Genomic DNA, 27,120 nt, shown 5'->3' with positions numbered 1-27,120 from the left:
GTCACACACACAGAGAGAGAGAGAGAGAGAGAGAGAGAGAGAGAGAGAGAGAGAGAGAGAAAGAGAGAGAGAAATACATACACACACCCAGACCAAAAACACACGCTTTCACAAAGTCAGGTTAGGATAATGGCTTGGGGGTTAAAGTAATTTCTATGCATGCATGAAGACCTGTGTTTGGATCTCTAGAACCTGGGTGAAATGTCAGCTGGGTGTAGCAGCCCTCCTAGAAGACAGAGATGGGGAGTCCCAGAGCAAGCTGGCTGTGATGACTATTCTTGTTTGTCGACTGGAATATGTCTGGAATTAACTAAAACCCAAGCTGCAGGGTACAACTGAGTGATTTTTTGATTGATTCACTTGGTGTGGGAAAATCCACCTTAAATCTGGACCATATAAAGGAGCTGGCAGCCTATATAAAAGACATGGAAGAAGAAAGGTTGCTGTGTTTGCCCACTTGCCCTTGGTAGCACTGGCAAGTTAATTCCATCACTGTTATTAGAGCCCACTTACTTGGGATTCCAGTGTAGACTGAAGAACAGCTGAAATATCCTGGACTGAGCAACCATAGGACTCTTGGACTTTCCTCTGAAAATCAGATGTTTTTGGAGTAGTTGGACCACAGCTATAAGCCCCTCTGATAAATCTCTCAGACCTGCTTCTCTAGATCCCTGACTAATGCACTGGCTAATGGGCCTAGTCCCATGGGATAAGCTCTGGGCTTGACTGACACCCTGCCTACATGAAAAGGTGGAGTTATGTGGGAGCTGACATGAACGGATATGTGCATGAGTGCATAAGTGTGCATGCAACGACACATGTATCCACACACATGCAAACATGCATACATACACATGGACCCCACACACGTGGAAAATAAAAAGGAAAGTAAAAAGAGAGACCTCAAGTCTGTCTCTGGGACTCACTTTTCTCTTGGACATAAAGGTAGCCCTCCATGGTCCACTGGCTGGGCGGTCTGTAATCCTGGTTGGCCGACTTCATCCTCTGCATCAATCTCTCCACCTCTTGCCGAGTGCTTTCGAAGTTATTCCTTGTCTGAAGTGAAGAGAAGCCACAAACTCACTTAGCATTTAGTGAGCATAAAGTTCCAAAACTGCCAAGGGGAGCAGGGTAACCTCAGCCCTTCAGTCCTACCCTATGTAAAAGGACTCTGTGTGCCTGCTCTGAGTCACTTAGTAGAAACATCCCTGGGTGACCCTGAACATTCTTTTCTGACTCTTGTATGTGAGAGACTTTCTACCTTCAGATTCTGTGGAGAGTCCCAAGCCAGTGAACTACAGGAAATGAAATTCTTGACTATCTGCTAGCTTTGGATTAGCTATGATTAAAAGGAGATACATAAGAGCTTAATCTCTTTTGTGAGGAAGGAAAAAATGATGCTTTTGATATATTTGACAATGAGCAAGTTCAAAATAAAATCCCGTTTTGACCCAAAGGCTTTTATTTTTATTTTTTAGAATTAAAGAAAATCACTTTGCTACAATGAACTCACAAATAAAAGCTTCATATTGATAGATTAAGGTGGTTACTCAGAAAACTTCAACTCTAGAGTCTACCTCTCAGTGAAGTCTACAGCTGAAAGACTTGTTAACAGGCACAGCACAGGATTTTGTTTCTGAAAGTACTAATACGGTTGTTAGAAGGCCAGTGTAAAACTTATTCACACAAAATCCAAGCTCTTCTTTCCTTTGAGAATAATAATTCATACACTTGATAGTAAGTTTGCTTAAGCTGTAGGAAAAAAGTAAGGTTTTCTCCAACAGAATCTGGTTTTCATTCAAAGTACTTCACCCTAACAAAAGTATGTCTAAAAATAAAGTCCACAGCTTACCTCCAAGACAGCTCGATGGTCCACACAAGACAAGTGAACTTCAGAGTAGAGTAGGGTCTTTATCTGGGGACTATCTTGCTGTTTTATTCTTTTAAACATAAGGATTGATTGTTTCTTTTAAGTGCTTCCTTTCTCCTATCCCAACTGAGATAATTGTAGCTAATACCAAAAGAACTTGTAAAAACTCTGACATCAGCAATTTTCTTTTTTATTTTTTTTTTAAATTTTTTTACTGAAGACAGACAACTGTCTTCCTCATTGGAAAAAAAAAACACAAAGCAAATGAGATAAAGGTAAAACTATTCCTGCTGGGGAACCTAAGTGTAAAAGCTGAAACCCAAACATGATTAGAAAAATCCAATTGCATAGTTCTGCAGGGACATGCCATCTCAGTAGCATACTGTCTAGACTCCGTGATGATGAGACCCAGATAAGCAGAGACAAACACACCTTTTACAGAAGATTAAGTGAAGGTTATTTTGGCTAGATTGCTATCCACTCAGTCATTCAGTGACTGGCGACTCAACATTAGGACTTTGTTCTTCCCCAGGATTGAGGACAGTAGAAATGTGTGGTTCATGGTAGAAATGTCACTATGTGTTCAGAGACCAAAGGAACTAGAGGATGTCACAAAATAAGCTGGTAGAAATGGATAATGTGTAAATGTCTCTCACATGTATGTTAAAGCAAGGCTTTTGAATGCTTCAAACTACAGTTAACTTTTCTGCAAATAATTAATAGCTGGTGCTTTACATGTGCTTTCAGAGATATGAGCCATAGAATGTGAAGCCTGAAAATGGAGGAATAGATATTGCTTTCTCAGTAAATGAGACTTGCCTAAAGCCAGTCAGTTCCTACTCTGTTCCTGGCTTTGAGGAGTAACTGAGAGATGAAAGACACACACACTGTGAGTCCCTGTGATGTTTTGATATTTGTATATATGGTAAAAAGCATTTCTATAACCAAGGTAAGAAATATATACATCACCACATGTATTTTCTGTTCTTGTTTGTGTGTGTTGAGGAGCATTTAAGGTCCAAAAAAATTTTCAGGTGTATATACTGTACTAACTACACTCAGCACAGAGGATGTGAGATCTCAGACCCTATTCATTCTGAGTCAACCACTAAGCTAACAAGAATACCGCTAATTTCCAAAGACCCACTTTGTAGTATTTATTTTTATAAAACCCAGTAGCATACATTTTAGTAACATAAAATCAGTTCTTCTCTGCCATACATTCACCTAGTCGCTAGAAAATAAGTCATGAGGATGTCTGTGAAGAAGACTCCCTGAGCTACTGCAGTTTCCACATTCACACGAGGTCTGGCTTGGTCCTAACTGAGTCACTGTGAGGTCATTACTAAGGAACAACGAGGAGAGCAGAGCATCCTTACATTCTGCAAGTTGAATTGCAGCTGTTGCTTGTACGGTGCAAATTCCTGGGCAAGTTCATATCCCTCGTGGTAAAATGTAAACAAACCCTGAAGGAAGGACAAAAGCTGCAAAGATAAAAACATATACATTAAAAAAAATCTTCTTTTCTATATATGAAAAGATCATTCGATACAAAATATCAAGGATTATATTTCATTCTAATTTCTCAAATGTTTTCCCATCGATGCGTTTGGCCATGGAAACATGAGTGTGAGACGGAAACAAGAGATCATTGCCTTTTCATCTCGTCTCTCCGTGTGGTCGTGGCCATGTACTGTCAACTGTTCTGCCATCCAAATGCATCAGGAGACAACCACAGGAGGCAAAATTAAGGGGATGACAAAGAATTGGGAAGGGTCTCTAGACAAAACAGAAGATGAAAGGGCGTTAGATTTAGAGACTGGTCAGGATATCACAGGAAGGAGCTGGCCACAGCCAGTAACAATTTGTCCAGAGGGAGGGAAGAAAAATTACCACCAGGTGGCAGTATAGATCCTGGTTTTGGAGAATTTAAGAGTTGAGTCAGAACATAGAATCACTTGATCTTTCCTACCCTGAATAAAATCTTCAGGAAAGAAAGTCTGTATTCCTAGCCTTGAAATTACAAATTATTTTGTGCTTAATTACTATATACTTGCATCTTTAAATAAAGAGGGCTTATCATAAAATTATAGGACAGGTATGCATATTAGTACATTTATCCAGAAAAAAATATCATGGATTTGATACTTTATATAATTCACTGTAGTTTTATTCTATAGCCTTAGCCACTGACTCGGTCAGCCTACAGCTTCTTGCTGCAATTAAATGGAAAATATTTTCAAAGGAAGCTCATACTATGCCATGTAAGGCTATTTGAAACCATCTTTCTATGTGAGTAGCTTCTCCCACCTACTCTGTGTAGAGAGGCAGGAGTACCCCAAGGGACATCTCATGTGTGTGTTGGGACTGCCAATGCTTATGAGCCGGTTCTACTAGAAAATGAGTTCATGCTTTTCTTTGAACATGTCAACTCCATTCTGAGTTATGTTCATTTTTAGGAGTCTAACACTTTCAAAATATTTTCTTAATTTTTTTTTTGTTTAACTTAAATCTCCAGTTTAGAGCAACTGGAGCTTAAAGCTAGATTTAACCACTTCCGGTTAGGCCCTACATGTGTAGATTTAGATTTTTTCCAGAGGTTAAAACCATTAAAATTCTTCTGAAATGCATAACTAACGGGAGACCTCAGACTGCCCATTAGAAGAGCATTTTCTCTGTTGGCATCAGTGATCAGCCCATGGTGAAACTCTCTCACTGAATTAGACGTCATGGGGAGCTCGTATCATTTCAAAGTCATAGGAAGCCGTCCAGTTCACTAAATTTACAGGGAAGATGTTTTTAAAACATTGCAATAAATCTATAAGATATCTAATAGCCCTAAATCCACTTTTCTAATATTCTGACTTCTCAAGAGTATGGGGGTGGGAAAAGACATATTGTGTGTCAGAAATATGATGGCATCCTAATAGTGTGTGTGGACTCCTGGAGTCTGGCTTGAGGCTCTGGAGTAGAGTTAGTTTATCTATTAAAAGATTAGATGCACACAGAAGTGTCACATGTTTGCCACTGTGCCCACAACTACCTGAGAGACACCCCTTTCACACACAGAAAAAGGCCTCTGATGTTTCTCAAGTCACATGTCTGGAAGTAATTTGATAGAGATTGTGGTGAGCCAGCACTCTCCACTGAGACCTGTTTGTTAATTGAGCTTTAAAATTCATGATTCCAGCACTTCTGCCTCCCTGAGGTTGCTCTGATCCTAAGCATCTCCGACACAGAGACTGCCACAGACAGAAATCTACCTGCCAGCCTCATTAGTGGGGCTGCAGAATCATCGCTTAGTAGGAGGCATCCATTTTCTCTCATGACACATTCTAAGCACCCAGTGGGGAGTGAACACTTTTATTGAAGTACATAAAAATTACACACCAGAGGCTGGAGAGATGGCTTAGCAGAGGGTCTGGATCTGGATATCCAGCATCTAAATGGCAGCTTATAACACTCTGTAATTCCAGTTTGCAGGGATCTGAGGAGCCCTTTTCTGACCTCCATGGGTATTAGGTACATATATGGTCCACACATATACATGCATGCTACACTCATACACACACAAAGTAAAATAAATACATCTGAAATATTAAATAACGACACATCAAGAGCTGCCACCCTTTTCTTCTGTGCTGCATTTCCTTGGAAGCAGCTTGGGAAAGTCTAAACAAAAATCAGTGTGAAACAAGAGCCCCTAGATGGCGGCAGAGCTCAACTTTTTAAAAAGGAGTGCTTGCATATACAAGCTGATGACATTCTGGGCAGACACCATGGTGTTAAACGAATGATGTTCAGTAGAAAGACCCAGGAAACATGAAGACTTGCCCTTTCCAGGCATTCAACATCTTTGGTCAGTGTGGGGGGAAACAAACAAACAACTAAAAAGGAAAAAAGGTGTAAGCTCCCTGTAGAGTAAATGTGACCTTTACAAAACTGTCAGTGATAATAATTACTAATTGCCATATAATTTTATTTCACATTTATTATTTTGTGTGTATGTGCATGCGTGTGGGTGAGTGTGTCATGGTGCCCATATTTGGAACAATCAGGAAGGAGTCAGCACTTTCCTTCTACCATGTGGGTTCCAGGTAATCGGGCTTGATGGCAAGTACCTTTACTCCAGATTCACATTCCTTTAGCATGAGGAAAATCCCCTATCACACTTTATTATTTCCATAGTGTTCAGAGTCAAATTATTATTTATTATCCCTCAAAGCAGACCAAAAGTCAACACTGACACCATGTTTGTAGATAATCTTTAGAACTAAATAAACATTCATAACTTTCCCACCTATTGGTTGCCACTTGACTGAAATCCGAATGAACGCGATGGGCATGCATTAGCTACTCATCTCTATGCACACAACTCACTGGGCTGAGGTAAGCGGACAGAGTGTGTGCAGTGCCGAATAACAGGCAGAACCAGCTGCAGCAGGATGCTCCATAGCCCCTACTTCCTCCAGCCACACACCAACTCCCAGTTCCATAACCTCTTGAAACTGGGGCATGCATCAAATAGATGAGCCCAAACAGGACACTCCACACCAAAGTACGTGTGTGCAAAAGGAAATGCAAGACATCTAGACTAGAACGCAAATTGCAAAACTAACCATTTGCAATTGCCCTGAACTTGTATACACAAAATCCCTAAGAATCCATTTTAAAGAAAACCAATAGAACTAATAAATCACTTCTGTGAGATCAGGGTGTAAAGACTACTGACATACACTACAACAAATAATCTGACATGAAATTAAGAAAACTCCCATCTTTGGTTGCCTTAAAGGAATACAATACTTAGAAATTACGTTCGTAAACTTAATTCAAAACATATTCTTAAAACCATAAACACAGCATAAATAAATTAAAGAAATGCAAACAAATAAAACTCTCTGCCCTTCACAGTTTGAAGAACTTGAAACTGTTAAGATAACATTTTCTCCACATTGATAGACAAGGACAGGAAAATCAGATCCACATCTCACGTCTTTGAGGAACACGATGATTGTAAACTCATGTGGAATGGGAAACAATAATAGCTGACCAAAGAATTCTTAGTAAAAATAGAGTAGGAAGCCTTACAGATCTTAACATCATTCCAACTTAACACCAGACAGCGTAAATGTGCAGAACACTGTGATAGGAGCAGACAGATACAGATCAGGGACCATGGCAGAGTTTGAGTGGCCACACTTGGTTCCCAGCTGGTGGCACTGGTAGGGAGGCTGTGAAACTCTCAGGAGATGGGCTGCTGTTGGAGGAAATGAGTCACTGCAAGCTGGACTTATGGTTTACCACCCACTTGGCTTCTAGTTTTCTGTTCTGCCCAGATCTTAGCCAGGTCCCAAGGCTACCTTATCTTTTCCATCACAATGGACTAAGTCTCCTGAAACAGTGAACCAAAAATACCTTCCCCTACACACAACAAATCTCTGGTCAACCAATGCTTCACAAGACTCTCAAGAGTCTCACAACTGGGGAATGAATAGTCATTGGTGACTATCTGAATAGATTCTCTCCCCACTCATTGGGGAACTTATATACATAAGGTAATGAATTGATTGTCCTCATAAGAAAGAAAGGCATGTGCCAAGAAGGGTAAGTGGGATGTCACAATTTGAGATAAGGTAAGGGGACACACACACACACACACACACACATACACTTCAAGTGAACGGAAGCTTTCATTTCCCCACAGTTCAAGAATCCTAATCATACCTTTTGCCTGCCATCTGTGAACAAATGATTATGAAATTCCTCTTGATACAACTAAGATCATATCATGGAAAGACGTACCTGAGGGTTTCCAGACAGAATGGGCGAGCTCAGATGAGGCAACAGCTAACCCTCAAGTCACTTTCCAGGAGGAATACAGATAAGAAAATATTATTCCAGGTCCAGACAAGGGATAATTGTACAACCAGTGGGCAGAGTCAGAAAGACATGTAAACATGTATGGAAGAAATATGCAGGAAAAATTAAATTGTCAGAATGAATGGACTCTAATACTATGGTGAAAAAAAAAAGGCCTCAATTTAGAAATGCTGAGAGGCAAGTGTTACAGGAGTTCTCCACCTAGGGGAGAAGTGAGAAGTGTAGCTTTCTAAACTACACTGTGTGCCAGGGGGAGACTGGACCAGTAGTTAAAAGAGTTTCCAGTTCTTCCAGAGGATACAAGTTTGGTTCCCAGCGCCCACATCAGGAGGCACACAACCTATTAACTTCAGCTCTCAGGGATCCAATGCCCTTTTCTGGCCTCCAAGGGGCAAGCACACACACACACACACGCACACGCGCACACACGCACACGCGCACGCGCACGCGCACGCGCACGCACATGCATGGCGCATACACACAGACACATACACGTAAAGATTTTCAAAATCTTATCCCCTGACAAAAGCCCATCATGGGGGTCTCTGTCAGGGCTTAGTCAAAAAGAGGGGACCAAAAATAATAAGAAGTGGCCTTTGTCATAGAATATGGGTTGCTAGGATGAAGAGCCATCCACAGGCCACAGTGAGTCATGGTGATCAGCTGGTCCTAAGGGAGTTTAACTACTTAGCTCTTCAGCAAGCAGAGTTCCCAGTGAAGTTGCTAGAAAATTAAATCCCTCAAACTGAGTTGTACCTCCAAAGCTCCTAATCCTCCTGGCTCAGGGATTAGCCTTATAAGATACAGAGTGCCTTGTTTATAGGACTGAGCTGGTAGACTCCAAAGCTGAGAACTCAGGAGGGGACCTACATTCTCGCAGGCTCTGCTCCTCCTCATTACGTGTATTTGGTGGGACCCCACGAGGAAGCAGATTATGACAGATGTGGTTTTTTTCACTATGTCATTGTCCCTTTAAAGCAGGGACAGGGTATTTCATTTCCATTATGCATGAGTACCTCAAAGACTGTCATAAGAAGAAAGGGGTGACTGCTCTATGGTTTCCTTGGGCACTAGCAAGCCTGTCTTCTCAACTCCTGAGAACTGAGCCATGTCTATGGATCTGTATCAGAAGACTGCCCTGATGCCAGAGCTGACTGTATCTATCACAGATGCCACCTTATAAAGATGCTCAGGTGAGCAACACTCTTACAAATTAGGTCATACTTTGAAAAATGCTAAGAAAATGGAATCAGCTTAATTCAGTCCAGGATCCCAGCCCTTGGGATGTGCCACCCACATTCTAACTGCTAACACACCCCTCCCATACCCCCAGTTAATCCTCTCTTGAAAGGCACTCCCAGGTCTAATCAAAAGTGAGCATCCTTTCTCTCCTGGGCATGTCCTAACCAAATCAAGTTAACAAATCTAACTTCACAGTCACAGCAATGTACACCATTTTTTTAAGCTTTAAATTAACAGATTTTATTTGTAGCATAGTTTTAGGTTTCCTTGAGAAATGAGGGTTCTCCTGAACCCCCTCAAGTACCATCCTGCATCCCACACATATGGCCTCTATGGTTAATAGCTTGCATTCCTGTGGAAGAATTATTACAGTCAATGAGTCAATATGGATACATTATTAACTGATTCCAAAATTCAGTGTTTAAATTGTGCATTCTATGAGTTTTACTGGCACATTTCATACCATTACAAAATGATACAGAGGAATTTACTGCCCTAAAGGTATTTATCCTTCCCCAATTTCCTTTCTTAAAAAATTTTCATTAATCATAATCTCAAACAGAAAAACTAGCTCTAAAGCATTTTCCTCATAGATCATTTTTGAGGCTGTTATACATTAAAAAACTAAAACTTACCGGTTCCACAAACTCAAACTTCTTCTTTTCTTGAACCTCTTGTATTTTAAAGACATATTCTAATGAAGCTTCATAGAAGTTCTGATGTTCTCTGCCAATCTGTGAATCAGCCTAAAAAATAAAAGCCCAGCATGTGACACAGGGTTAAAACCTCATGAGTCTTTAGCAGAGGAAGAGAGGACGGGTGAACCCCAAATCCTTATGAGTCTATACACAGAGGAGTGGAGAGGATGGGATGAACCCCACAAAACCTCATGAATCTTTACACAGAGGAGTGAGCACGGAGTGAATGCCACAAACCCTCATGAGTCTATACACGAAGGGAGAGAGGACAGGTGAACCCCACAACTCATGCGTCTATATATACAGATGGAGTGAGGATGGAGCGAACCCCACAAACCTTCATTAAATACTAACTTCTGCAAACAGTTTTAATGAAGCTCCAACTCACTAGAGCTTATAGTCAAGATAAATGCAGACTCACATACAGAGCTAACCATCAAAGGGTAGGAAGATACAACAAGCTACAACACCTTCACAAATGAAATGAAAGTTCTATAGTAAACAAACAAAAAAAGAGCTCTATTAAAATCACAGCAAAATTATGGGGAGAAATCTCCAGAGAGGAATACAAAGGTGCATGAGAATCTAAAGAGTTGGAGAAAGCACTAAATTCTGAGAGAGAATGGTAGAAATTGGTTCTCAACATGAATAACTGACAATGAATTAATTCAGCCTATGAAGGGGAGCAAAGATGTCTGAATGGAGAGTTGGAAGTGCAAGAGAAGGTGATAGAATAGATGATGTGTCTGTCTTGAAACTGGAGAATGCTTTGAGGGAGGCGGGGCAGAGCAATGGGGAATGAAGAAAGGCACTCTGCGTGGGTGGGCTAGACAACAAATAATTAGATACATGTGTAAGAACGTCACACTGGAATCCACATCTTCATATGTTGAAAACTTAATAAGAAAGGAAAAAAGAGAGAAAGAGATGGGGGAAAAGGCAAGGAAGGAAGAGAGGAAAGGAGGCAGGAAGCATGGGCAGAAGTCAGTGTCTTGAAAAGTCGGAGGTAGCTGAGTCTGGCAAAGCTCCTGCAGAGGAAACAGGCAAAGTAAGGTCGAGAGAGCTTAGCTGCTTCATAGCAAATCTGGATTTTAATTTAAAAAAAAGTGTTCGAGGATGTTAATCAAGAAGGCGACACACCATTATAGAAAAATCTGGCATAAGCAATTTCTATCCAGAATCAAAACTAAGCAAAAAGTTGACCAACAGTTCCATAGTGAATCATGTTCCACCAATACCAAGGGCACCTTTTCCTCCTGACTGCAGTCAGTGTGGGAAAGAGCTATGAGACAGTTTCATTGCTTTGCTGGTTGTGTCTCTCCTCTTCCATGCCATTGTCAGACACCTTGGGAGAGTGACTCTGGATCTATAAAAGCTCACAGGCCACTTTTATTGTCCCATTTCATTCTACAGCAGCAGCTAGGATTAATGAAAGCAGCCTTACTGCAGTGGAGTGTCCACTGATAGGTAACCTGGGAACAGGACGTGGTTCTGAGCCATTAACAAGAGTAATGTAGCCAAGCAAAGGTAGCACAAGAACGTGCAGCTTCAGCTTCTTGCCCTGGTCATCACAGAAACAAGGGTTTTTCTTGGAACTTCTCAAGATGATCACATACTTAGTATGTATTTGGCAATAGAGTTATAAATAATCCAGTACTATCAGCAACTCACTTGGGGCTTAAAGTTAAGAATTCCAAAGGCTAAACTAGCATATGTTGAAAATTAGGTAGGTTTTAGCCAAAACTTTTCTGGATCTGGAAAATCATTCAGCAACATTGTAGTCCCCAGTAGGAAGAAAAGTGAGATTCCAGATAAATGTAACACTTTTTCTTTCTCTGATCATCATCTAGGAGAGTGAATCAAGTTGGGCATTGAGAGGAGGTGCTAGCTCTTGAGAGACAAAGTCTGGTTTGTGATATATGCTGTGTTCTGTGGTACCAGTGGTCCTCATATGACCACTTTCAAACCACTAAGTGTGAATGCAGGAGTTGGAAAGAAGGGACAATGGTCTCTCCAAGGCAAGCTTTGGGTACAACATCCTGTTTCAGGCGGCATTCCATTTAAAAATTAAATTTTCTTTAAAAGGTGTCATCATTGATGGTGCAACATAGCACATAAGAAGACAGTAGAAGCCCAAAACACCTTCAGAGTCACAGTGGCTGTTTCTAGCTCACAGGCTGAGCAGAAGAGTCAGATCTGGAGGCCTGACTGCTGACATCAGAAAGGCTACTAACAAGACTGACATTGACCAGTACAGGATCATACTGGCCAAGAGGACTCCCATAGTAACCAGCCTGGAGTTACTGAAAATATCCTAATGAGACAATTGTATCCCTAAATCCAACTACCCGATTTCTGAAACAATGCACCTAAGAAATGGGAATACCCTAGGAATCTCACACTGAGAAGACAAAAATGTCTGAAAGCTTCTCTCCAGTCAGAGAAACCTGTCCCCCAGGACTGCTTAGATGTGCACATCCAGGTCCTATATTTACTTTTTAATCTCATCTTAGGACCAAACATGGACCTAGTGGGGGATGTCCACTTGATTTCATTTTCCCTCTTCCCAGTGTTGCCACATTAAATAAACCTGTCTTGCTTTTTATTATTAGTTGGGCTGTTTCAATTCGCTTCTTGAGGACAGGTGACCTAATCTGGTTTCCTGGGATACAGATTGTTACTCCAAATGTGGTAAAACTCTCATTAGCTGATAAAAATGGTACTGTGCCTAAACTAAACCATGCCTGAAATCAATATGACTTATGGGAGATACTTCCTTTCCTTCTAGGGGAGATGTAGGCAGATGGTCATATGGGTATCCTGAAGTGAAACCCTGGGTACTGACTCTCTAGTGACTGAATATTGCCTTGGAAAGACAGCATTGCAAACGTGCACTTGGAACTCCAGCTGAAGGAATGCAGCACACCCTGTGAGCCTCCACGGGGTGAAGGCCTTTGCACCTGGCCTCCTCCAGACTTGGCTCTTCCTCCCAGTCATCATCTCTCTATCTTATCACTACTTGAATCACAGCCACAATCATGAGGTGTCAATGAGCTTTTTCAGACAATCACACCCTAGTGGTAGTCTAGCGGACCCCTGACATAAGAGTCTGAAATCATCTCTTTAGAGATTTGTCTGTCATATATACAGTCATTCCTCTCAAGTCTCCACCCCTTCCAAAGGAGTCTGAGGGATAGGATAGATACTTATGTTTGCCAGTTTTTAGTTTTTGATGGCTTTGCTTATTAATATACAATAAAAATTTAACTCAACAAAGATTCTCAGAAAAAAATGACACCAGAGAGAAGCATACTTAAAGACTATGACAGCTCCATTTCTTCTCAGTACAAGATGGAGAAGAGCATTTTTAAGTAAAGATGAATTCCCTTAGACTAGAGACTGACTGGAAAATACTTAAGTCAGGAATAGTGACTCTCACCCATAATTTCAACATTCAGGAAATGGAGGCCAGAGGATTGCTGTGAGTTCAAAGCCAATGCAGACAACCATACTCTACAGAGTGGGGCTCTGTTTCAATAAACAAAACAAAACAAAACAAAACAAAACAAAACAAAACAAAAAACAACCAGTTGAGGGATAAGGATAGCAATCAACCCGAAAAACCTTTGACCCAAAATGTGTCCTGTCTACAGTTGTGCAGGGACAAAGAACAGAGACGGGGGTTGGGGGGACCAACCAAGGACTGGCCAAAATTGAGACCCATTCCATTGGGTAAGAACCAATCCCTGACACTATTAATGATATTTTATTATGCTTGAAGTCAAGAACCTAGCATAACTGTTCTCTAAGAGACTCTACCCAGCAGCTGACAGAAACAGATGCAGAAACCCACAGTCAAACATTGGAGCTCAACGAGTCTTGTGGAAGAGTTAGAAGAATGGAGGGACCCAAAGAGGACAGGGACTTCTCAGGAAGATCAATAGAGTCAAATAATCTGGATCCTTGGAAGCTCCCAGAGACTGAACCACCAACCAAAAAGCAAGTATGGGCTGGACCTAGGCCCCTATACATATGTAGCAGATGTGCGGGTTGGTCTTCATGTGGGATCCCCAATAACTGGAGTGGAGGCTGTCCCTGAATCTGCTGCCTGCCTGAGGAGAAGGCAAGGCTGGGAATAGGGTTAGGATCTGTGTGAGGAGGTGCTGAAAGGAGAGGGGGCTGATACTGGTATGTAAAATGAGTAAATAAATTTAATTTAAAAAGCAGACTTTGTTTATTATACTAGCAACAAGTGTTAACTCCTTTTTATGGCTAAGTGAAACAACACTATGATTCAGCTTCCAAGTGAACAGTTTTAAGGCTAACTATGTACAGCAGCAGCCATGATGTCTGAGCAGCAGGTGTGCCCTGTTGCTTATGGGATAGAAGAGACTTTAACAAAGAAATGGACAAGTTCCATAAGAAAGCAACATGGTTCCATAGTCGCTTTAAGTCCTCTTGAACGCCAATGTGCATTCTGCCTTGGTGTGAAATATGGAGAGGCCTCGGGGAGTGTTTGGTGAAGTATGAGCCCTCCAGGAAAAAATATGAGTGGTGGATTTGAGGAAAAAGGTGGAGACATTTAGAGTTGGTGAAGTTATATGAGAAAACTGGGGGGGGGGGGGATGAACATACAAAACCAGACACTACAGCAGGGTATGCTACATGCCTGTAATCCCAACTGGCTAAGGCTGGAGAACTGTTGGAAATCCAAAGCCAATCCAGAACTACATAGCACACTCTGCCAGGAATACACTGCAAGAGACTGTTGAGAAGGGAGGGAGAGACAGACAAGAGAGACAGAATCAGAAAGAATGAGAATCAGACATCTAAAATGTGTTCATTTATCTTTTATTTATGTGTAGGCCTGAATTAATTTATGGTTCATCACATGCATGCAGGCATCCAGAGAGGTCAAAGGGTGTTGGATATCTTGGAACTGGAGTGACAGACAGTTGTGTGATACCATGTGAGTGTTGGGAACCAAATCTGAGTCCCCTATAAGAGCAGTAAGTGTTCATATCCATTGAGCCATCTCCCTGTCCCAAAATTTACATCCAGACTGATCAAAATGGTGGTTACAAAATATCTGCCTCAGCATGATGTACAGGGACAGTTATGGTAGAAATTACAGAATGAGTGTGGACCACATCCTATAGACAGTGCAAGAATTTAAAAGGAACCAGAAGATTTCTGTAAGAGGACTGCACAATAAATGGATTAAAGAGGGGGCTGGCTTGCATGTAAGAGGGCTTTTGTGGTCATAGCCAAAGTAGCTGATGCACAGCCATAAACAAAGGTAAGTTGATCGGTGTGAGATGACTGGAAAACAGAGGAAAAAAAAACGAGTATGAACTTCATTCACTGAAAAAAGATACCAGCATGAACAGGTCACTGAAGAAGTTAAGGGGACATTTAGGAAGGGCCACGATGTATAAGGTTTCACAGAACCCTGAGGAGTAGCTGGGTGTCCTGGGGCCTCTGAGTGGTGCAAACTGCCCACGTATAGCAGAACCATGGCCTTCCACAGAGACAGTGTACACAAGAGAGATGCAAAGGAGTTTAGAAACTAAGTGGAGGTATTTCTCAATGCTTTAGATAATTTGCCAAAGAAAATCTCTAGGTTTTCTCTCTATTCGTGTGTGTGTGCGTGTGTGTGTGTGTGTGTGTGTGTGTAGGGGTGCAGTTTGGGGGTGTGCACTTAGCTTTGTGTGTGCTTGTGGAGGCCACAGGTCAATATCAGGTGTCTTCTTGGATCGCTTTTGAAACAGTCTCTCGCCAAACCTGAAGCTCTTATCGTCAGTGGATTCCATGGCACTAGCCCTGGAGTCAGTTGGTCTCCACCCGACAAACACTAGAGTTACGGGTGTGTTCCGTCACTCCTGGCTTTTAACTCGGAGATCCAGGGCCCAAGAGCAAGTCCTCATACTTGCATAGCAAACACATTATCTGCTGCCTCATCTTCCCATTTCCAAACACAAGCAAGTCTAATCGCCGTACTATTTGAGTCACACTATGTGGTTTAATTGTACCAGGCCAATGTCTATCACTGTTGGTGTTGCGGGTGTTTGCTGTCTATATGAGTTATATACCCCGGAAGTTCATCTCTCATCATTTCTGCAGGGAAACTCTTTACAGTAAAAATTCTGTCAGCTACCTGGCACACTTTAAATCTGTGGAAATAATCCATGAAGTTACATAAAGAATAGTCAATATTTTTATGTCACATGAGGAAAACAGAGCATGACCAGAGGCTGGAGAGGAGATTCAGACCTTTAAGCACAACACTGGGGAGGCAGAGGCAGGAGGATCGGTTTGAACTTTAGGATACTCAGGGCTACCTAGTGAAGAGTCTGCCAAAAAAAGAAAAAAAAAAAGAAAGAATGATGGAATGATGAGAGAGAGAGACAGAGACAGAGATAGAGACAGAGAGACAGAGACAGAGAGAAGTATTTGCAAATCAAAATGAAAAAAAAACAGCTTATATATGAGGGTTGGAAACTCCTCATTATTATGTATAAACTCCCTAACACTTTATCATTTAATTTAGTTTAATATCTTTTTAAAGACAATATTTTTATGTATTCATGCTCTTCTTTTTTTTTTCTTCACAATCTCTTTCTTTTTTGTTTTGTTTTGTCTTGTTTCATCATGGAAAGGCATTATTCATTCACATATCAAACGTTATATTTTTATTCCAGCCAAAATTAAGCCTGTGGTCTTAATGGGTTTGAATCTGTCTCTCTCATCACTTACTCCAATGGCCTCTTTAGTTGGAGGCCTTGGAACTCTGTCAACAAAACCTGACCATTTCATACAGTGTCATCCTCTAATGTCCCATGAAAAATGAGTAAGGAGGCAGCCATGCAGGTGAGAAGACAGGGGGTCCTTGTGAGAGCAGGTTATTAATACCGATACTGCCCTGAAAGAAGTAGGTGGCCTTTAGTGTCATGTCACAGAACTAAACACATGGTGGTGACTTTGCTCTCCAACAGGTCTGATTCCTGGAGGAGCAGCAGGAAAGACTCTAAGCCACACTCTTCCTACCCAACACCATGCTCCACCAACGAGCGACTTTAACCCACTTCCGTCTTGTTGTGCTATGAGCCATGATTCCTAACAGCAACCTGTGTGCGCTTGCGTATTGGAGAGTGGTACTGGATAGCACTGCTAATCCTGCAATCCCTTTCAATTTCCAGTGAGATACAGACCCCCAACAAATAACTGGCTATTCTCAAGCCTAAGGCACTCACAGCCACTAGCAAGGACAGTATTAATATTAAGCTAAGCTGTCAGGGAGACAGGAGACATCCTGTAAAGGGATTGAATTTGAGGAACAGTTGCTGATTCCTGAAGGAGATGTAGGCATCATCTCAGCAAGCACGGTCCTTATGTGTAAGGACCCTGAACTTTCAGGCTATGGTTCCTGCCATGGCAGGCCCTTGTTGTGGCTCACTATGACACTAGGTAAAGGCTTTTGTCATATGACTACATCTATGTCCATACTAAAAACATCTCTCTCCTAAGTTAACTCTAGTGCAGTGGACAAGGAGACATGTGGGAGTTCAAATATTTGTAATACACAGACAACCCTAATTATAGCAGATAGAGCCAAGTCTTATAACGTTAGACATGGCCAAGAAATTTAAGAGAGGGCCCAGTTCGGGTTAATGTCAGGTGGTCTTCTGTCCCACTTTGGCTACAAACTTCCCACAATTGCACAACTATATAATGAATAATGATTTATTGCAGCATTATTACTAATGGTAGAAGGCAGAGATTTCAATGAACTCCTTGAAAACGTCAAATAAAACAAACTTCCTAATAATAATCATCTTTTTAAATTATTTTTTGTATTTTAAATTTTCTGTGTATGTATAGTGTATCTCCATGAATTTATGTGCACCACGTGTGTGCCATCACAGAGGCCAGAAGAGGGTGTCAGATTCTCTGAACTAGAGTTATACTGGATTGTGATCTACCAGATATGGGTGCTGGGAACTGAATCCAGGTCCTCAGCAAGGAGCATCTGACTGCTGAGCCAGACCTCCAGGTCCTAATCAGCTTTAAACGAAGACACTGGACGTCCTCAGGGAGAATGTGAGCATATGGACCAACAGGAAATTCCAGGTCCTTTTCTGACAAAAACTCTTCAGTCTCTTAAGTGTCAAGCAGCCATTGTGGTTAGACTTGGTAGTATGTGAGGTGAGAGGAATAGGCTTTCTTGTTGTTGAAGGAAACATTTATTTTACACAAAGAAGCATCAGTACCAACTACCATACAGTATAAACTCTGCCAACTATCTATAGCTACTGTCACCTAAGAAGTTACAGGTGGGGATACATCTAGGCCGGGAATTTGGATGTTATATGAAGTAATGTGCATGCTTACCTCTTGCAAATGAGACTCCTTCTTCTTAGCCGACAAATTCAGATGTTTGTCCAAAATAGAATAGTATTTTTCACTCTCTTTGTCAAACTTCTTCTTTCCGTCCTAGGGAACAGCAATTTGAACAAAAAATATTCTGATTAAAGCATCAAAGAAGTCTTCAACTTCACCATCCTCACCAAGAGACCAAAGTAATGAGGTCAAAATCTTAACTTTAAGACTCTGTCTTCAACATACCTGCAATGTGACCAAGATGGAAATGTCTAATTTTTAAAAGATGGCTTTGGTAGTTCAGATAAGTTAACACATAACCAGTTTAGAAAATCATACACATAACTCTTCACAAAATCATCTTACTTCACCAGGAAAAGGTGTCTGATCTGTATCTCCTCTTTCTTTATTCCTCTCCTTCCCTTTTCTTTTCCTATCCTCCCATGGTTTCTCTTTATTTTTTCCCTTTATTTCCATTCTTTTCTTCATCCTCAGTTGTATTGCAGCCTGAAACGTGCTATGAAGACCAGTCTAGCCTAAAACAAGTTCCAGCAATTCCCTGTCACTTCTCATAGTGCAGGTCACTGGCCACCACTGAACACGGAAGAGAATTCATCCTTCAGACCAGACGAGTTTGTTCAGTGTAGTCCAGAGGGTGGCTGGACAGGAACAAGAGCGACACACACAGACAAGTTTTGGTGTTTCAAATAATTCGGATTTACAAAGAAGAAAAGTCAAGCAAATAAAAGATTAGTGAAAACTATTATCACGTTCCCTGGATGGAATTCTAGCAGCTAGCATTTTCTTATTCCTAAAGCTTTTTCTTTTTTTTCTTTTCTTTTTTTCTTTTCTTTTCTTTTCTTTTCGTTTCGTTTCTTTCCTCTCCCCTCCCCTCCCCTCCCCCCCCCCTCCTCTCCTCTCCTCTCCTCTTTTTTTTTTTCTTCTTGGTGGTGGTAGAACCTGAAAACTGGCCGACCTTCATGAAGACAGTGAAGAACGTTGCATCCTTGGAAGTGTAGGGAAACACTGACAAGAGTGGCTACATCTGGGTTCATCTTCAACTCACCTCAGACACTGTACGAAACAGGAAATCCCGCTCCATTTTTGCAGTCATGTAAAACAATTACATGCATAAACCACTTTGGCCATTTGAATGTTTTTCAAGCTGCAACCTTGATCAGGTAAACCTTTTCATGGGCCAGCACTTCACAGTTTGTTTAAATAGCTATCTCTGGCTTCCTTCATGCGGAGTGTACTGATTTTGTGAACCAGTTGTGTATCAACTTGACACAAGCTAGTGTCATCAGAGAGAAGGAGCTCAGATGAGGAAGCCTCTCCATGAGATCCAGCTGTAAGGCATTTTCTCAACTAGTATTCAGTGGGGGAAGGCCCAGCTTATTGTAGGTGGTGCCATCCTTGGGCTGACAGGGGAAGCAAACCAGTAAGCAACACTCCTCCACAGCTTCTGAGTCAGCTCCTGCCTACAAGTTCCTGCCCTGCTTGAGCTCCTGTCCTGATTTCTTCCAATGATAAACAGCAGTGTGGACCTGTAAGCCAAATAAATCATTTCCTCCCTAATTTGCTTTTCTGTCACTGTCATTTCAATGCAACAACAGAAACCCTGACAAAGAAACGGAGAGTCCAGACTCTGTAAAGCACAAGTCCTGTGACTAGTGTGTACCAGGCCTTGCTTTGGCATGTGCATATAGTCATGGGGATGCAAGGTGCTGCTTGACTGGGGATGGCTCTGGATCTGTTCCCAAGTGCAGGATTTGCAAATGACCAGGTAGACTTAGTTGAATGGATGAGTAAGTGCTGCCTAGACAACTAGATGCCTGAGTTGAGCTTTAGGTCACTTTGAAGTCCCAAGACACACATTGAATATCTATACAACGAAGGGTTATGTCTGCAAAGGAGGGAAGGGAAAACATGGCGGTGAAGGAGATAAGAACCTATCTCAAAAATAACAAAACAGCAACAAACAACATCATCTCAACAGGTATTTACTACCTCAGGAGGACATATAGCATTACCATAAGAAACAGTGAAAAATACTAATATTTCCATTGAAAAACAGATGATGAACTCACACAACACTTTGGAGGGCTGTGAAAAAATCAGTCCTCCAAAGACCAGACAAACCCAAGCTTCTCAATGGGAAGAAGATACAGTCACTTTTGGTCAGTGGCCATGGCCACTCCTATTTGCCTCTAGAACAAAACCATCTTTTCATGTACCCTATCAGGAAGAGTTTTGCTTTCACACTTGTGTGAGAGAGCAGCAGATGTTTAATGAGCAAATGAACTTTCATTTGCACCAGTGGGCACCTCAGTTGAGCATAGATATTCTAACTGCTCAATCACCTGGTACACAAGACCCAGAGGATCATTCTCCAAACAATCTGTAACTGTTTAACTTGGCTACAGAGACACCTAATATCTGTGTGTGAGCAGCTGCACAGGGGCAGCCAGGCTGACAAAGGGGCTTAGAGTCTCACACCGAGCACTGAAGAGAAAGGAACTGGGTTCAGGAAAAGCATGCAGCTGTTAGGACACTTGCATCTCTGTTTTCCCTGAGCATTTGATGACATTTTTGGAAATGTTAACTTGATGCCAATACATCGACACATCTGGCAACACAGAAAGCAACCTTAGAAGCAATTCTTATTCAAACCCTGGCCCAAGAGCTGAGACAAAAGGTGGAGGCACATAAAGGAGCTTATAGTGTACAAAGTGAGCTCTAGAAAACCAAAGTAGTAATTCACTCCACCCTACAACTACGACTCAGCACTCTTGTGAGCCAGGCCGCGCATGAAGACTTAACAGCATGACTCCAGAAACTAACTCTTATATCTTGTGTGACTAGCCATAATGAGAAAAGAATTTTCTCTGAACCTGGCGTCACAGAAGGAGAAAGAATTGATCCATGAACCTTTATATGGGTTTGATCATATGATCACTGTCTTCTTAATGGTATAAAAAGATTTTTTTAAAAAAAGAACTACCTATCACTGTCACCCTTTTCTGAAACAAAGCTAATGAAAATAATGACTGGATGGTCAGAGAAGTGGCAGTGGAAAGAGCGATTGATAAGATACTATAGACATACATGAAGCGATGTATAAGCTGCATTGTGTTTAGCACCTTGGCTGGGGCATATATGTGTGTGTGGAAACCCACAAAAAGACAGACATGAGATCAAGGACATATATATTCCAAAGTATCGATTGAGTCCTGAGTCCACACAGTAGCTAAGAGTGGCAGCCATTAGCACAGCTGGTAATGTGCTTCCTTCTCAAAGCACAGAGCATGGACTCTACAGAGCTCTATGATGGCTGAGTCACTGTGGCTGAGCCACACCTTCACTGTACATAGTGAACACAGTACTGGGGAAGCCATGCCAACAAAAACTCCAAGTGTCAACTTCACTATCAGAGTGATTATTTATTACAAAAAAAAAACTAGTAGTTATAAAATTTTAGTCATACCATGTATATGAAAAGATTAAAACACACTATTGTTAAAACAGTGCTAACTCAAAGCCTTCTGCTGGCTGCAAGAATTGAAGAACAGGGCAGTGGTTCGGATGAAAAGGGATCTCATAGACTCATGTATTTAATACTTGATACCCAGTTGACTGAACTGTTTGGAAAAGATTAGAAGGTGTGGGCTTATTTGAGGAGGTGTGTCAATGGAAGAAAGCTTTGAGGTTTCAAAAGATTTGTGACATTCCCAGTGTTGTTGTTCTCTCTCTCTCTCTCTCTCTCTCTCTCTCTCTCTCTCTCTCTCTCTCTCTCTCTGCCTTTGACTTACAGATCAAGATGTTAGCTCTCATCTATGCCTGTTGCCATACTTTACAGTATGATGGCCATAGACTCACCCTCTGAAACTGTAAGCCCCATAGGAACTCTTATCTCTATAACTTGCATTGGTCATGGTATCTTATCATAGCAATAGAAAAGCAATTAAGACAGAAAGACCCCACTACACATAGATAATTCAAATAGAAACTTTAAAAATGATACCTCATCATATTTTCTCATTTTGTAGAAGAGAAAGAGAAAGAGACTTAGGTAAGTAGGGAGTTTCAGACAAACTCTCATACTGCATCTCAGGCTAGGCTAGTTCAGGACTCACTATACATCCTAGGTAACAACAGTACTTCCTCAACCTCTAGAGTTAGCTGTCATACTGGTTACACTACTTTCTACAGAAGACTACTACCAAAATAAACCTATTTAAATAGCAGTATTGGCAGCCATTAAACTACAGCTCAAAAATAAGGAAATGAATAAATATTTTAAATTTCTTTTACAAATAGAATGCGCACTTAGAATTAATTCTGAAGGTTATTTCAATGTTGAGATTGCCACTCAGGCCACTATAAAATGTATTCTGTAATTAACCATGTCACCACTGCAGTGAAGCCATTTTCTACATGTGTAGGGGCTACATGCTTGGAGACATCAACAATGGGTTAGCACTGAGGACAGTGATGTGAAGAATATCAACCGGCACAGTTCTACTTCGAAAGAAGCGTCTTGCTTTATTTTATTGTTTTTTATTTTCTGTGTGTATGTGTGTGTGTGTGTTTCTCTGTATGTCTGTGTCTCTGTGTGTGTGTTTCTCTGTGTGTCTGTGTGTGAGTGTGTGTGCATTTTGCTTGCATATATTTTTGAATACCACACACATGCCTGGTGTCCATGGAGACCAAAAGAAGAGTCATATCCCCTGAAACTGAAGTTATAGAGGTTGTGACATGCCAGGTAGGTGCTGGGAGCTAAACTTGGGTCTCTGGAAGAGCAAGGAGTGCTCTTAAGCACTGAGCCCTCTCTCCAGGCCCTGGGTCATGTTTAGATAATCACCATGGTAGACACTGGCATACAGGTACAATCAAGACAGCACCAACAGCCACCTCCAGCTAGGTTTCTCCCTTAACTTTTGTTGTTGTTGTTGAGACAAGATCTACTGTATCCCATAGGCCTTGACTTTGATATCCACTTGTGAACAAACTTGAACTCCTCATCTTCCTGCTTCAGCCTCTGGTTATGCTGAGATTGCAGGTCTGTGTCACGTGTCTAGCTTCTCTTGATGGAGGGGTTTGCATCTGATACAAGCACAGAGAGTCTTTTCTTTGTGACATATACTTTACAAGGTTCCTGGGCCCAAGGCATCCTCCCAGGCAAACATCCTATTGGTTGGGAGCCTCAGTGTAGCTTGCACAACAATACCCTTCCAGTGGATGGATGTCTCTGTGATTCCCTAGCTCATCAGACCATTTCCCATGAACTTCCCCATCCAAGACTGCCAACAGACAGACATTCCTGAGGGCTTCTTGCAGAATAGTTGCAACATTCTCATCCCCTATATTGCCCCTTTCCCAAGTACATCACCATGAGTAAATGATATGAAACATTACACAACAATCTCATACTTGGACATCCAATGTGTCCTATACACACGCCAGAAGGATACAAGAATAGACATAGATAATACAGACATGAAGGATGTCTTGACATAGAGAACAGAAAACCCAAAGTGTAATAAGGATGCGAAGAGATGCTCAAGCTCATCAACAAGCAGAGCACGCCAAATGAATCCATAAGAAGTTCATATTAGAATCATTAGATGTTATTAAACATTGGAGAACTGAATGACATTAGCTGGTAAGATTCCTCAGTGAGTAAAAATGTCATCCTGATGATGACCCAGTGTTGCTCCCTGGGATCCACATGGTAGATGGGAAGACCTGACACTTACCACTTGTTCTCTGATGGCCTACACACTCGTAGCATGTATGAGTCACATACGTACACAAAGTAGATAAATGAATAAATAAATTTGAAGAAATGTGAATGGTAACATACAGGACTCTGGTCTTCCCCTTCTTTTGGAACTGAATGGACACATTCCGTTTTAGAGAGAAGGGTTGCCATAACCATCCCAGACAGACCTGCCCTCAGAAACAAGTTCTGAGTGATGTTTTACGGACAAGCTAACATCTTGTTAATGAGGTCACTTTTTATAACTCATTAATTTGAGACTTTCCCCCACTTCTATTCTTGTGTCTTATGCATATATACATATACATATCATGTATGCACATGGAGGCCAGAGATAGACTTCAAATAACTTTTGTTCATTGAAGCTCAATAACATTATCTACTCAAGCTCGTAAGCATTATCTACTCTTTTTAGTCAGCTTGACTCTCACTCTCTGCTCTTCCAGCACTGGAATTACTGTGAGTTCTTGTGCCCCTATGATGCTTGCATGGTTTTTACAGACCTAAGCTCCAATAATCACACGTACACAGCAAGCACTCTACCCAGTGCACACACTCCTTACCTAACTTTGGCTCCTTTACCATGTTACCTTTTATCTGGTACCTATACTCTGAGGTGACCATGGCTAGGAGACTTAAGAGGGAACAAATCTTCCTTAAAGTTGGAGAGCAACAATTTGCCAACCCTAAAAGGTAACTACACCAAACTACTGTTACTTTGTGAGCTGATACTATCACAGTTACCAGAACAAGGCCAGGTGTCAGTAGAAGCACTGTGGGTAATCAACAGAGAGCCTGTGTAGTCTCTAAGCCCAGGCTATTTGTGTGTGTGTGTGCGCGCACGTACACACAGACAGACAGACAGACAGACAGACACACACACACACACACACACACACACACACACACACACTTCAGCAAATAAACCACAGAAGCTCTTCTATCCTCCAGAAGAATGTATAGTGAAGGCGGGTCAGAGCAAAACTGAGAGGGCATAAAGGGGAAAGAAGAGAAGAGGAACAAAGGGAGAGGGAGGGAGGAAAGGGATGAGGCAGGAAAGACCATGGGGCAAGGAGCTCTGAAGCTTCAGGCCTTCTGGCACAGAGAGCTACAGAGAGGGAAGGAGGGCCCATCTCCCCATCTCAGCTTGATCTGCATGGGCCAAGCATCAAGCGGGCACAATGTGAATGGGCTATGGTCTGATGGGCTCTGACACAACATTATGAATAAAATTATGGTTGTGTAACTCTATTCCAGACAGGACATTTGGAAACTAACTCTGGGTGACTGAGTTCTGAGATGTCCTTATTAAGGCTACCAAATTTTTTTTTCCACGCTAAACATTAAAATTTCCCATTGCTTTGCAGATCACTGAAGTAGATAAACCTTGGTGCAATAAAATACTATGACAAAGGTTAAATTGTATGCTTGGGAAAGGAACTGTTTGTGATTGGAACACAGCAAGGTATTCTCCTCTAGTCCCTAGGGACAAGCAACATCAGCTAGAAGTTAAATTTTATATTGTATTAATTCTAACGCTGTTTTAAATAAAATCTCCTAGAAACGGTGGTTGAGGAGAAAGTTCCTGCTAAAGCTTTGTGTGTATGTGTGTATGTGTGTGTGTGTGTGTGTGCATGTGTGTGTATGTTTATATGTGTATATGTGTATGTGTGCACATGTGCAGGCATGTTCCTGGAGGTTCACATATGTTTGCATGTGTATATGTGTGGTGTGTGTGCATGTGTGTATGTTGGTATGCACCCGTGGTATATGTGTGTATGAGTTTTGTGTACAACTGATATAGTCCTTAGGCAATAAAGTGAAAGCAGGAAGGATAGCCAGCACAAGGGTTCAGGAACAAAATAGCCACTGTAATAGGAGGAAGAAGCCAGGTACTCAGACAATACAACACATCTCATTCACTTCTTAGGAAGCCATTGTACCTTGGTGAGCAACGAGAGCACCCAAATGTCTAATTCCTTTTTATTAATCAAACTTTGTCTTGAGTGTCAGGAAGCCTACTACAGTTCAGATGGCCATAATACAACTCTGCAGCCATGGAGAACCCAGAGCAGTAGGGTAGTACCCTGTCAGGAGTCTATTTCAGATGGTCAAAAGGCCCTTCCTACAGCCTTGGAGAAGCTGGGGCAACAGTGTGCTGTCTGGTGAGGAGTCTAAAGGACAAGAGGAGCCAGTGAATAGTTAAGCCTCTCATCCAAAGTTCAGAAAAGGGACATGTGGAGGGAACAAGAGAAGAGACCCAGGGAGAGAGACATAAGGAATAAACTAGGCTCAGCATCAAACACATAAGATCTTTGTTGTATATTATCTTTATGACTTTGAGATAAGGTAAAGGAAGCTCTTCAAGTGACCTGCGGGCTTGTTTATAACCTTCCCTTGAGTCAGTCTGTATACTTTCCTATGACAGGCCACTCAGTAGTATTTATGGTTAGGAAAAAGTGTATTGCCAGAATTCCCACCTAAAAAGTAAGACTTTGAGGTTTTTGGAAATGAATGACTCTGTTCAGGAGGGTAGTGAAGTCCCCACTAAATCATAACATCAACAGGAGTGAACTGCTTAGTTTCAGTATTTAAAGAAAACAAGAGAGAAAGACAGAGTTAGAGGTAGAACACACTGAAATTTGGACACTGTACACCCCTGAGTACCAGCTCATTGAATTAACTCCTCCTTTTTTACACTGGCTTTACCAAAATTTCTTTTGATGACTCTCCTTTGTCACAGTAACAGAACCTCTGAATTGTATAAATGGGTGCCAAGATTAGAGATCACAGTTCCCAATCCCTTAGGAAGATATGTTCATCTGAGTAGAACCTGATAAACATTAGGAGCAACTTCTAGAAACATCTTAAAAGGCCTGTATCTCATTCCACCTTCAGTACCACAGAGAAAGGATATGGTCTCAACTTGGATTGTAAAATGCTCTTGCCTAGCTCTGATTTTCTTTCATTAACTGTATTTGTTTTAACTTAAAACAAAAGTGTGTGTGCGCGTGCACACTTGTGTGTGTGTGTGTGTGTGTGTGCAGGTAGCCACAGAGGTCATATGGGGGTATCACCTCCCTTAGAGCTAGAGTTACAGGCATTTATAACCCACCTGATATGGGTTGTGGGTCTCAAAATCCAATACTGTGATAGAGCTGTGACCATCCTTAACTGCTGAGCCATCTCTCCAGATCTCTCCACTGACATTTGATTTAAAGATAGATAGATAGATAGATAGATAGATAGATAGATAGATAGATAGA

At 41.5% G+C, this 27,120-nt stretch overlaps 1 protein-coding gene across 1 annotated transcript in view; it reads right to left on the bottom strand.

The window, feature by feature from the left end:
* The window catches only part of Arhgap42 (Rho GTPase activating protein 42), a 231,360-nt gene that overhangs the window by 46,253 nt on the left and 157,987 nt on the right, over window positions 1–27,120 (bottom strand). The window contains exons 5-8 of the mRNA XM_028763356.1: window positions 18,085–18,186; window positions 9,631–9,741; window positions 3,250–3,354; window positions 927–1,056 (exon numbers count right to left, since the gene is read on the bottom strand). Of these exons, the coding sequence (XP_028619189.1) occupies window positions 927–1,056; window positions 3,250–3,354; window positions 9,631–9,741; window positions 18,085–18,186 (448 nt within the window). The remainder of the gene's footprint in view (window positions 1–926; window positions 1,057–3,249; window positions 3,355–9,630; window positions 9,742–18,084; window positions 18,187–27,120) is intronic.

This window comes from Grammomys surdaster, unplaced genomic scaffold, assembly GCF_004785775.1.
Source record: "Grammomys surdaster isolate TR1022 unplaced genomic scaffold, NIH_TR_1.0 138, whole genome shotgun sequence".
NCBI classification, from domain to species: domain Eukaryota; kingdom Metazoa; phylum Chordata; class Mammalia; order Rodentia; family Muridae; genus Grammomys; species Grammomys surdaster.
The sequence above is the reverse complement of the archived record's forward strand: the minus strand, read 5'-3'. Positions and strand labels throughout refer to the sequence as shown.